Source organism: Diospyros lotus, chromosome 6 (assembly GCF_014633365.1).
Source record: "Diospyros lotus cultivar Yz01 chromosome 6, ASM1463336v1, whole genome shotgun sequence".
Taxonomy (NCBI): Eukaryota; Viridiplantae; Streptophyta; class Magnoliopsida; order Ericales; family Ebenaceae; genus Diospyros; species Diospyros lotus.
Window position 1 is genome coordinate 15,680,178 of NC_068343.1, and position 11,658 is coordinate 15,691,835.

The window sequence follows — 11,658 nt, forward strand, 5'->3', positions numbered from 1 at the left end:
TGAAACCCAAGTCAAGGATGGTGATGGGAGGGAAAATAAATTGTATTAGGATTTCATGTCTTAAGATTGGTTGGTTGGTTGATATTGAGACTTGAGAGCCACTTCGGGTATTTAATAATATGGGATGGTTTGATCGGTTACCTCCAAATATATGCATTTGATCGTGCCATTGCATGGATGGGTGAGCTAGCTTAGCCATACGCGGTACCGGATGAAATGAAAGTTCAACTTCAATGGTGCAACTTTGAATTGACTACCAAGGTGATGACGGTTAAGCTTATTTATTTATTTATTCTGAATAGTAAGCTCTCCGAACTACGGTCCGCCGCCACGGCACGGTCTGAAGGAAAAGTCTCCCTCCTTCCATTCGTATCTTCCAGTAAAAACTATATTTCTATTAAATTAAATAATATTGGTGATATTTTATTTTTATATAAAATATATTTATTGTATTACATTTTTAATTTCTAAATAAATATTTTGTTGATTAATACAAATATTTAAAAATTAAAAATAATAAAATATATTTACTGCACCTGTTAACGTTACTTGGACACATGCATATATACGAAACTTCCGATATTGGGCAGTATCTTTTAAAACCTGGGGAAATGATATTATGATAACAGAAGGGATTATAAAGGCATTGGGACTATAAGCGTGGGGGGTAAAACTGAATATATATACATAAAACGTGTCAGAAGTGAAAAGATTGATGAGATCTTATCGGAACAGAAATAAATAAAGACAGGCGTAAAGAAAGAAAGAAAGAAAGAAAGAAAGAATCAATCTGGTTGTGGTGTAGCACGGGCAGAAAGCGTGGTCGGCCGCAGCGGATAATAACCCGGGCCCATCACGTTGTTTACCGGGCACTGGCACGGGAACGCCCCGCTACAAGACAACAACAGGCAACAGAGAGAGAGAGATAGGAGAGACCGAGAGAGTTCCCAAGAGCCAAAAAAGAACAGCGTCAGAGTTGCATTTCCATAATTTGCAAGCATTGTCTGGCTTGAGCGCGTAGCGCACCTCCGCCCAAAACTGCAACCGCCGCAGCCGCCGCCACCAATACCGCCACCGCCAAGCCCCCTCCCTTCACTGCTTCTCTCCATTTCCTTCTCTTTCTCTCTCCGCACGCCATTGGAAAAGCATTCTCCCGGCGAGGCTCATTCCAGAGCCCTAATTCGATGTGATTGTACAATTCTTCTATAAGAATTTATTATACGTTTTCATCAAGAGAGGAAGCGTTGCATTTATATACACAGGGAGAGAGAAGAACGAGAAATGCCAAGCGTCGGGGTGAAGCTTTACAGCGTCTTCTTCAAATTCCTTCTCAAGCACCGTTTGCAGAACCACATTCAAAACCCCAGCAGCAGCGACTCCTTCGGTCTCACCTCGCGCCCGGACGAATCCGTCGCCGCTGTGAATCCGTCCTTCACCGATGGCGTGGCCACCAAAGACATCCACATCGACCCCATGACATCTCTCTCCGTCCGCATCTTCCTTCCCGATTCGTGCTTAGTCTCGCCCGATCGTGACTTCAAGTCGCAGTCCAGGGCTAGGGTTAAGGCTGTGGTAAAACGGACCGATCCTGAGCTTGGATCTGCTCCGATGGATCCAAATCACGGGCGTCGAAACAGCTTCGAGCCCTCGGGGACGGGCAATGCGGTGACGAATTCCGGGAATAACAGAAGGAACAGTTACGGTTCTATTGCTGAGGATGTAAATTCGAAGTCGGATAGTGGTGTTTACAGAGGTTATTCGCCGTCGATTGGGAACTGTAGGAAACTGCCGGTGATGTTGCAGTTCCATGGCGGAGGGTTCGTGAGTGGAAGCAACGATTCGGTGGCGAACGATTTCTTTTGTCGGCGGATTGCCAAGCTGTGCGATGTGATTGTTCTTGCTGTGGGATACAGGCTTGCGCCGGAGAATCGCTACCCAGCTGCTTTTGAGGACGGCTTGAAGGCTTTGCATTGGTTGGGGAAGGAGGCGAACCTGGCAGAATGTAGTAAGACGTTCGGAAATACGCGTGGAGCTGGAACCGATTTGAGGAAATCTGTCAATAGGATTTCCGATGCGTTCGGGGCATCCATGGTGGAACCATGGTTGGCAGCTCACGGAGATCCATCCAGGTTGCTTTTTGTTCCCATTATTTGATTATGATTCTTATATATGAGTTCTTGTTTCCATTAATCACATGGAAAATTCAATGTACTCTCGCTATGTGAAGTGAAAGTCGGCTATTTTGTCATGGGACTATAATTAATGTGTATATGAAATGGCGGAGTAGAATTTACTAGCCTAACGTGGTTTGAATCTTCCATTTTGGAAAGCCACTTTGGGGTCAAACAAACTAGATCAAGCCGAGTTTTGTTTGTCAAGAACTTGAAGTTGTTACATGTATCAGAGTTTGATCTATTGGACAGACAATAGTACGGGGTAATTGATAAAACTAAAATTACATGTTGTGAAAAAAAGAAATAGTTACTGGATCATTCAAGTTCTAGAAAATGAAATGTTACGTTGCTTAGGTCTCCCACCCCAACTTTTTCGTGCTTTCTGATTTGTCAAGTATTTTGTATGAGCTGATCCCTCAGTCCAGTTCAGGACATGTTTATTCTTTTAAGAAATTTTAGGCTTGTGTTAGAAGATAGAAAAAAAGAAGAAGAAAAAAACTACCTACCTGACTGTTCTAATGTGCGTGGAAAGAGTTTCTAATTGAATTTGATTTTGTGGCTGTGGATGTGATTGGATTGTTTATGTTAAGTTACAAACACTTGTTAATCTTTTTACTGATCATTGTTGCATCCATATTTTACATCTGAAACTATGTTGCACCCTATGCATAAGAAATCATAAGGATAACGGCATGAGATGTGTGCTTGGCATCCATGACTGATTTAAATACTTTACCTTTTTATCTTTCATAGTATTTGAAGAAAAAAAGAAGTTTATGTTTGATATAAAAGACAAAATCTAAGATTTTAACACAGCCAATAGATATAAATTTCATTTTCCCCAAATTTTTCTTTAATTTTGAATATATTTCTTGATAGGATGGAATTGAACTAGTATTCAGCAAAAGAAGTAGAGGAAAGACCAATACAAATTTGGTGAGAAACACTGAGGTCTAATATTAATTATATGGGTCCTACATAAGTAAGGCATGGATGGAAATGAATGGAAAGCTAGAATTCATGTAGCTGCATAGTGGAGTAAAGACTTGTTATATTGTTGTCGTTGTTCTATTTATCTCTAATATCATTTATTTAGATTATTGTGTAGCACTATTCTTTTTTTCTGGATAACTTGTATAAATGTATGGCACTATTTTTTTAAATGTTGTCCAATTATCCATTTCCAACTTCTGGGTACTTATCCAAGTATCCTCGTATTGAAATTTTAGGCAGGTTATATGTTCAGTCACATTCACACACCAACATGCATGACTGAATCTGAACTAGCAGATTGGACTAACATGTTGTTGCATTATCATTCAATAATTCAATTATGGGAGATATGGTAAATCGAACATTGCCTGGAAGAACTGATTTTCTTTTCTTCTATATAGTCATTTTCATGGTGCCCAATATGTTTCTCTAGTGTCAGATGTAAAACTTAAGCAGATATTTTAGAAGTCATTGGGATAATGGACCTCTTATGGAGATGAAATTTTACTCTTGGACCTATGGCTGCTGAAGTCAGTGTTGGTTCTTAGTTCTTGTCAATTGGCAAAGATGCATCATGCAATAATGGAGAAAATCAAATGGGTAGTGTGCTTCAATTTAAGAAACATATTAGCAAAGACATTTTGTCTTCCACCCCATTCTTTCCCTAAAAAGAGGGTCCACCGTCAACATAAGTTTAACTCTTTTTTTTTTGGGGGGGGGAAGGGGTACCCCAACTCAAAAGTTATCATGTACTTCTTGTGTTTAGAGCAAGATCTCTATCTAAGTGTTGACATCAAATTCCCTACAGCAGAGCCCGCTCTTGATGTAGAGGAATTGCTGGGCAGTTTCCTCAGCTAATTCAGAACCCCCTCTTTCAATTGACTGAGCTACTGATACAGATGTTGGCTACCCACAGACAGCTTGTAGCATTAGGAAGTAAATGAGATGCCTTAGAAGACGTGAATTATGTTTCATCTGGAAAAGGTCAAGAGAATGAGGCCTTGTCTTAGCAAAATGTGTTGTTCAATTTAGTTATATTGCTGTCAATCTACTTTCTTTCAATCTCAAAACCAAAGTAAATTATTTTTCAAGGTGTGAGGATTTTTTTTTTTTGAGTGATGTCACATGTGCCATCACCTTAGTAATGATACAGCAGACTCTCTTATGGCATTCCTTTGTCCAGAGGTGGAGCCTTATTGAGGTGTGAGGATTTTTTTTTTTACTCAGTTATTTTCATTTACCCCCTTAATTTTCAAGATTTTTTTCATTTACGCCCCCCTTCCTTCTAACTTTCAATAATTTTTTCATTTTCTGTTAGGATCCTATGGTTTAGAATGGAATTTAGGAAGGAATTTGGAAGAGATAATCAGAACAGAGAGAATTGGAGGGAGAATTAGACTGAAAGAGAGGGAAATACAGCAAGAATATAGGGAGAAATCCAGACAGTAGCAGAGGAAGAGAGAGAAATCAAACGGATCGGGAGAGAAAACAGAAAAATCAGAGAGGGAATTGAGAGAGAATTGATGAAAGGGAAATCTGAAATTCAAATGTCATTCAACTATCTATCATTCTCTACCTATTGTACCCTATTTATAGGCTATAACAGCAAGTATAACAACAATGTACAACCTACTACAACATATATAATACATAATTACTATTATATCCATCCTTGGGGTCTTGACTTCCTGCTATATCTTTCAAGATTTTTTCATATGCCCCAATTTTTCAAGATTTTTTTCATAGACACTATGGATTTTCATGTGGCATTTAGAATGTATTTATAGTTTTTGTAAGGATGACCCCCCAGTATCCTATACTAAAGAAAAAATAAGTGAAATAGTTTTGTAAAAATAAAGAGGTACATATATTTTCTATTTTTAAGCATATATTTGATTGAACCTGTTCTATTATATATGAATGCACATAATTATATTTAATATTATATATGAATGCACATAATTATATTTATATATTAACTCTTTGGCTAATATATGTCACACCCTATCCCTGCCTTTGTCTACTGGTTGAAATGGGGAAAAAATTGCCATTCCTTTGTTTCTACCTCTTTGTGCCTAATATTCCATTAAAACTATGTGATTCTGAAATATGATCCATCAATAATATAGTCCGGATGATAGTGTTCAGAAGATTGAAATGATTTGCTCTTCTTGTAAGCTTGCATCCTCCAACATCTCTTGATAAGAATCTTTTACTTAATGAAATGAAAATAATTGTAACATAGAAAACTTATTTAGACAAAGAATAGTATTGAAAAGAGATGTTACTTGGTGCGTGGGGTTTCGGCATCTTTCATGGATTGCTCTTGTCTAAGTATTGGGAGCAAGGTCTAATAATGGGGCTCAAGGATTTCAGCTATTTCATTTGTCCATTTTTTCAATGAGAGGACAATCAAAGAACAAATAAATTTTTCTTCTATATATTGGGCTCTGCTGAACAATTCACTCATTTGATTGTTCATGGCACTACATTGAGTTAGATTGATGCATCACCTGTCTGAAGCTTCCTGCTTTCTGATGAAGTTTTACAAAAAATACTAGTTGTGGGTATTAGGAGTTAAGGGGAGAACTGAACCTGCCCCATGATGAAGTATCTTGTAGTAGTTCCCTGGTGAAGTGCCTCTTAACTGGATATTTGAATGAAGAGTGAATCCACTGCACAGAATAGAGACGAATTTACAGGGAGGACTATTTAATTCTTGTATACTAACAAATGAAGGAAAGTCAGTAATAAGTATAATGCTGATTCAGCAATATGAATCATAATTACAATGCTCAAGATTTTCTGGTACTTTCAAGAGAATACGTCCAACATGACATAAGGGAAGAATTGTGTTCATAACCTGTTGAAGTAAATTGATTATCAAGAGAATGAAAAGAAACTTTAGCCCAATATAAGGTTTTTTCCCCCTTTTGTTTTAATTTCTCCAGGTTTTTCTTTCCTATGCTAAAAGGGCAGGGAAAGGCAATTGGTATTTTTGCAGTAGATGACAGATAATAGAAATTGATATGAAGAGAGGGGGGTTCAGCCGAGTAGTACAAGGTGCTCCCCTCCCATGCCTTTTACCATCAATTCAGCTCTCACACTTTGGCCTCCCAAGATCTTGGCTGACATGCTAAACCCCTGAATAACCAAAAAGAAGAAAGAACCAGTTATGGACATTTGGGTTTGCGTGAATATTGAAAATAAGACAAAATTCTAAGGGTAAATTCTACCCAGACCTTGTGGTTTGTGCAATTTTCAATGAGAGCCCTTGTGGTTTATTTTTGACATTTGAGGTCCGTGTGCTTTACTTTTTTTTTTATAAACACTTTCTGTTGCTCACATTGTTTAAGAAAGTACAAAATCTCTCTCTCTCTCTCACCATTATTTTTTCTCTTTATTTTGCGCTTGACCTCCCTGTATCTTTTCTCTCTCTGAATCTGCAATTTTCTTCCTCAAGTTCACTTCTACCTTTTCTCTCCCAACATTTCGTTGTTCTTTTCCCTCTCTTTATATCATACAAACCAGTATATGTATTTGTAACAGAATCAAATTTATACCTATATGTTATAAGCCATTTTAATCCTCAACTCCTGAGTTGCGGGCTCATGCAATAGCAAAATGCGTGGCTTTGACATGGAGATTGAAGTGAAAATAACAGGAGGTTTCTGATCACCAAATAATATTGCATTAGGCATGAGGTGATTATGGTTGGGGTTTCCAAATTTCCCAAGCTTTGCATGGACATTGTCTTGCTTACTCACTCGTTGATTAGGATGAAGCCAAAAAAGATAATGGACTGGCGTTTACCATTGTCTGAAGATCAAAAAAGTGCTGCGAATATCACCCAGTCCTCAATTTTTGCTTTCTTTCCCTCTTTTCTCTTTAAATCTAGGATCTTTCTGTTGTGGGTTTGTTTCCCGTCTAATATACACACACATGCAGCAAGAACAGGGGAAACTCAGATCATACTGTGCATAACACGTCGTTATGTCTTGGATTTGTTTTCTCTCATCTTCCCTCTTCTTGTCTTTCTCTAGGATTGGATGGTTGGATTACGCTGCATAACACGTCTTTATGTCTTGGATTTGTTTTCTCTCATCTTTACTCTTGTCTTTCTCTAGGATTGGATGGTTAAATCCAACCTAAGAAAGCATTTCCTATAACCTGTGTATTGCAATGTCCCTTCTTATTGTCGGTTTGGAACACTGATGATCTACTTCTTGTTGTGGGTGTTTTTTGAGTTTGTTTTCTATTTGATTACAAGTTGAGGCCATTGGATATGCTCAATTCAGCTTCTGATTTGGTTTCTTGAGCTTGCTTTGTCCTTTGTGGCCATTGGTAAAGCAGCTAGAGAAGCTTGCTAATATAATGGTGAAATCAAAGAAGTTTTTTTTCCTGGGGTGGGGGGCCTAAGAGAGTGAGTGAGTGAGGTTTTGTACTTTTTTTAACAGTGTTAGGAATAGAAGGTGTTGTACCCCCAAGGTCGGAAAGAAAAACAATAGCCTCCTATAGCGAAGGGAACGCTTTCAGAAGGCCCTTTCCGAAAGGAATTGGTTCTTTCTGAAAGAATCCTTTTGGAAAGAACTCTGTCGGAGCCTCTCTTTTCGAAAGAAAGCATGCCAACTAGCACATGTCCTTCGGATCTGTTGACACATGTATCCGCGATGATTCTCAAGATTCGAGCCCTATAAAAGCCAAGCTACAGTATTCAGAAGGGGACTTTTGGTAATCATCCTTCACCCTGAACTTTTCTTTTTGAAGTCTTAGTTTTCTTTCCATAACACACTTTCTTTCGGTAACTAAGTTAAGTTTTAGAGGGTCTTTGCGGGTGGAAATCCCTCACGAGCCTTCTGACCTTTTGTTGGTTGTTCGCAGTTCTCTTCAAAGATCCCCCATCCTTCCCGAGAAGACTTTAATCCTCTCAAGAGCTAGGTGACCACCCTTCCGAAAGAGCATCCGATTCTTTTCGAAGGCTGTCCACCCTCCTTTCCGAGAGAGGTCCCAGACTCTCTTTGAAAGCTGTCCACCCCTCCTTTCCAAGAGAGGTCCCAAACTCTCTCTGAAAGTCGTACCCTTTCCGAGAGAGCTCCCAGACTCTCTCCGAGAGCCGACACTATCCTTTCCGATAAAGGTTCCAGATCCTCACCGAAAGCCTTTCTCGTCCTTTCGGAAAGATCCATTCTCTAGGAAAGCCTTACTTCTTTCTGAAAGACTCTTTCTTCGGGAAGCCCCAGATTCATTCGGAAGCACTAAGGCTCTTGGAAACGTTACTTTTTCAAAAAGATGTCCCTGAAGAAGCAACCTCTTTCGGAAAGATCTTTTTTGGCAACCTATAGCTGGCCGACTCTTCACAGTACTGAAGTCTTCCATCGCAATCTTTCCCGCTTCACAAAATTAGAATTGTTGTATTTTTGGCAATTACAATTTGGCGCCGTCTATGGGAAACTAAAAAAATGCCAAGCTTGAGGTGAGAACAACCAAATCTGCTGGTGCTAGAAACCAGTCAGGAAACATAGAAAGGAACGTTGACCAACACATCCCATCTGGGGGGCTTACTCATTGATGAGGTCCTCCTCGTATGAAGTTGTGGCATGTAGTGAATGGATTTCCATAAACTCTCAATAGCCATAAGAAGGGATCTTTAAGTGACCATGGGTGCACCAAGGTCCTCGGTAAAACGTTGCCAACTATTTTGCTCACTAAATACAAGGGATCAAGGGAAGACCATGGCGCAATCAGAGCATGACATGACTGCCAAAGGAGTCTGGCCTTTGTTGCCAGTAAAAGAATCATGTCTACCTCCTCAGAATCGTCATTACCCAAATCAGACTATAGAGAGCTTCCAAGAAACACGACTCTAAGAAACATGAATTGGGATCATTCGAATGTTTCCTTGTGAGCATACCGCTGAGGATAAGACAATCAGAAGACATGAGTGGACATGAAAAAAGGTTAGCTGTGAAGAATTTGTTAAAAATACAACCTTCGGGAGAAGTGAAAGTCCAGCTTAAGTCCTCCATTCATGATCACCTACAACTAGGGTGCCGTGGTCGACCCAATAGAGAACCTCTAAAGGTCATGGCGGAAATTTTGGAGTAGGGGAAAGCATTGATTGTTAACAAGCAAGTATGCACCTAGAGGGTCTTGATTCCTGTCAGCTTGCTTAGGTAACCACTCCCACTAATGTTTGAACAAACGCATTGAGGAAGGAGAAACCCCTTGACCACTGGCATGGGTTGACAACACAACATGTACCATACATTCCTTCCAACCTACATTTTGAATGCTCCAAAGAAAGGAGAAATCGATGTACCTACCTAGCATTCAATGAGAAGCTATGTAGATCATTGGAGCGGTACGTAAATCATTTTGAAAATACTGTTTCTTAGGATTACTACTTCGAAAGCACAAAACCTATAGGTCAAGATGGTAATTCCAACATACCTCTGTGGAATAACATGTATACCGTTGAGACAGTCTCTCTTTTGGCCAGCAATCTCCTTGATGAATTTGAGTGCCCGAGCCAGCATATATGTTGAGCGGATGGATTAATCCGCTACCAAAAATGCCCCTTAGGGCTTATTCGAGACGCCAGTCAGATAATCAGAGACCGGAGCTACCAAACGTACATTTCCACAAGTAGACACCTGTCAGCTATCCACCTTGCTTTGCCGCGACTCTAGCATTCCGCATCACAAATCTCAATTGTTGTATTTTTGGTAACAACAGAAGGGGTGTCTATAAAAGAAAGGAAAGCACCTGGACACATGGACCTTAAATGCCAAAGTGAACCACAAAGGATCTTTTTGGAAATGACCCAAATCAAGGAGTCCGTAGAATTTATCCAAATTCTAAATTGTCAATTTAAGCCTTAATTCTTTGCAGGTCGCATCAAGTGATTGTGTATGTCTGCTTAGCTTAAGAGCGGTAAAACTAGAAGAGTCTTTTATTGTAAAAATGATAATTATAATGTTTTTGTAACTATAATACCAAGTGATAGGGGTGTAGGGATTATTTATGACTTGAGGTGGTACAAATTACTTTTCTCTTAATATTACCATGTCCTTTTGGAGCATCAGCATCACCTTAACGACTCTGCTGATGAATAATTTACTCACTTGATATATTTTTCTCTGCAAAATGTTCTCCAAGAAGTTGTCTGGGTAAATAACTGATGACAAAGGACAAGATTGCTTGCAATCATCAGTAGCATAGTTCATAGGTCCCAACTCAACTACAAGAACAGTTTGCCCTGATTCCCCTTTCATTCCCTCTTCCTTTTGGGTTGCATACATTCTTCAGATTTATCTCTGATTTACTTGTTCTTGCTTTTGTTTATATGCTTAGACTGTCATGTGATTGTGTTTTGTCAATGCTAGGCTGAAAATTATGCACTTTTTGTTGACATGTAGTTGCTCTGCTCCTGGGGTGGCTGATATTATTGATGTACTTGTCACAGATGTGTCCTCCTTGGGGTGAGCTGTGGTGCAAATATTGCAGACTATGTGGCTCAGAAAGCTGTTGAGGCAGGGAAGCTTCTGGACCCGGTAAAGGTGGTGGCTCAGGTGTTGATGTATCCATTCTTCATAGGGAATGTTCCTACACGATCAGAGATAAAACTGGCAAATTCGTACTTTTATGACAAGGCTATGTGCATGCTAGCATGGAAACTGTTTTTACCCGAGGAAGAATTCAGCCTGGATCACCCTGCTGCCAACCCTCTCGTACCAGGTCGTAGACCGCCTCTAAAGCTCATGCCTCCTACATTGACAATTATAGCAGAGCATGACTGGATGAGAGACCGGGCTATTGCGTACTCAGAGGAGCTCCGGAAGTTAAATGTCGATGCACCTGTTCTTGATTACAAGGATGCAGTTCATGAATTCGCAACCCTTGACATGCTCCTTAGGACCCCACAGGCCCAGGCCTGCGCGGAGGACATAGCCATCTGGGTTAAGAAGTACATCTCACTTCGAGGTCACGAGTTCTCGTATTGAATTGAATTTTTGAAGGTAACAAACAAATAGTTCTATCTAGCGTTCTTCTTGTGTACCTGCCATCAAAGGGAATTGAAATGAAATCTTGTCCCCATTACTCATGGGGTGGGTGGGTAGTTGTATCTACTGCCTCTTTGCGCCACGGCTTCTGAGCTGTACTACGGTTTTGGCATTGATGGTTCCTCGTTCCGTTTCCTGTAAGATAAAAGAGAGAAGCTATCTGAGAGATGAAGATTTAGATGAGGTGTGAGATAGTTTACATGCTTTTGCGGGGCCTTGAAAGCGTTATTTTCATCCTGCCCTCTGTATCAAAATGTACTACTGTTTCCCATGGATAGAGTGAGTGAACCCAGCGATTTTCTCCTTCGTCCATTTTTGTTTTGTTTTTTTGTTTTTTTTGGGTTTTTGGTTGGAACGAGATACTCTGCTTCAACATTGTACTAGTTCCTGTGTATAGAGTTTAATTAAATTCATTCTCTTTTAATGTT

General features: G+C 39.7%; 2 protein-coding genes across 3 annotated transcripts; one reads left to right on the forward strand and one right to left on the reverse strand.

Annotated features, from left to right (window-relative positions):
- The first annotated feature begins 846 nt into the window (after nt 1-846).
- On the forward strand, nt 847-11,658 carry LOC127804043 (probable carboxylesterase 11). The gene is made up of 2 exons (XM_052340755.1): nt 847-2,129; nt 10,633-11,658. Exons 1-2 carry the CDS (start codon nt 1,282-1,284, stop codon nt 11,168-11,170), a joined length of 1,386 nt encoding a protein of 461 aa, XP_052196715.1. The 5' UTR covers nt 847-1,281; the 3' UTR covers nt 11,171-11,658.
- On the reverse strand, nt 5,259-10,634 carry LOC127804044 (uncharacterized). Of its 2 annotated transcripts, none has more exons than XM_052340756.1 (3): nt 10,292-10,634; nt 6,228-6,311; nt 5,259-5,842 (listed from the first exon to the last, which is right to left on the reverse strand). In XM_052340756.1, exons 1-3 carry the CDS (start codon nt 10,466-10,468, stop codon nt 5,738-5,740), a joined length of 366 nt encoding a protein of 121 aa, XP_052196716.1. In that variant the 5' UTR covers nt 10,469-10,634; the 3' UTR covers nt 5,259-5,737. The 2 variants fall into 2 exon arrangements, with proteins under 2 accessions (XP_052196716.1, XP_052196717.1); XM_052340757.1 differs by having other exon boundaries at nt 5,260-5,842; nt 6,255-6,311.

Bases quoted from the DNA above. Each gene is read 5' to 3' on its own strand.
- LOC127804043 (XM_052340755.1), top strand. From the start codon at position 1,282: ATGCCAAGCGTCGGGGTGAAGCTTTACAGCGTCTTCTTCAAATTCCTT. The intron at 2,130-10,632 runs GTTGCTTTTTGT...TACTTGTCACAG, and splicing joins GCTCACGGAGATCCATCCAG to ATGTGTCCTCCTTGGGGTGA.
- LOC127804044 (XM_052340756.1), bottom strand. From the start codon at position 10,468: ATGTATGCAACCCAAAAGGAAGAGGGAATGAAAGGGGAATCAGGGCAA. The intron at 6,312-10,291 runs GTGAGTAAATTA...TTGGTTATTCAG, and splicing joins TGCAGAGAAAAATATATCAA to GGGTTTAGCATGTCAGCCAA. The intron at 5,843-6,227 runs GTACTACTCGGC...TATTCTGTGCAG, and splicing joins GCATGGGAGGGGAGCACCTT to TGGATTCACTCTTCATTCAA.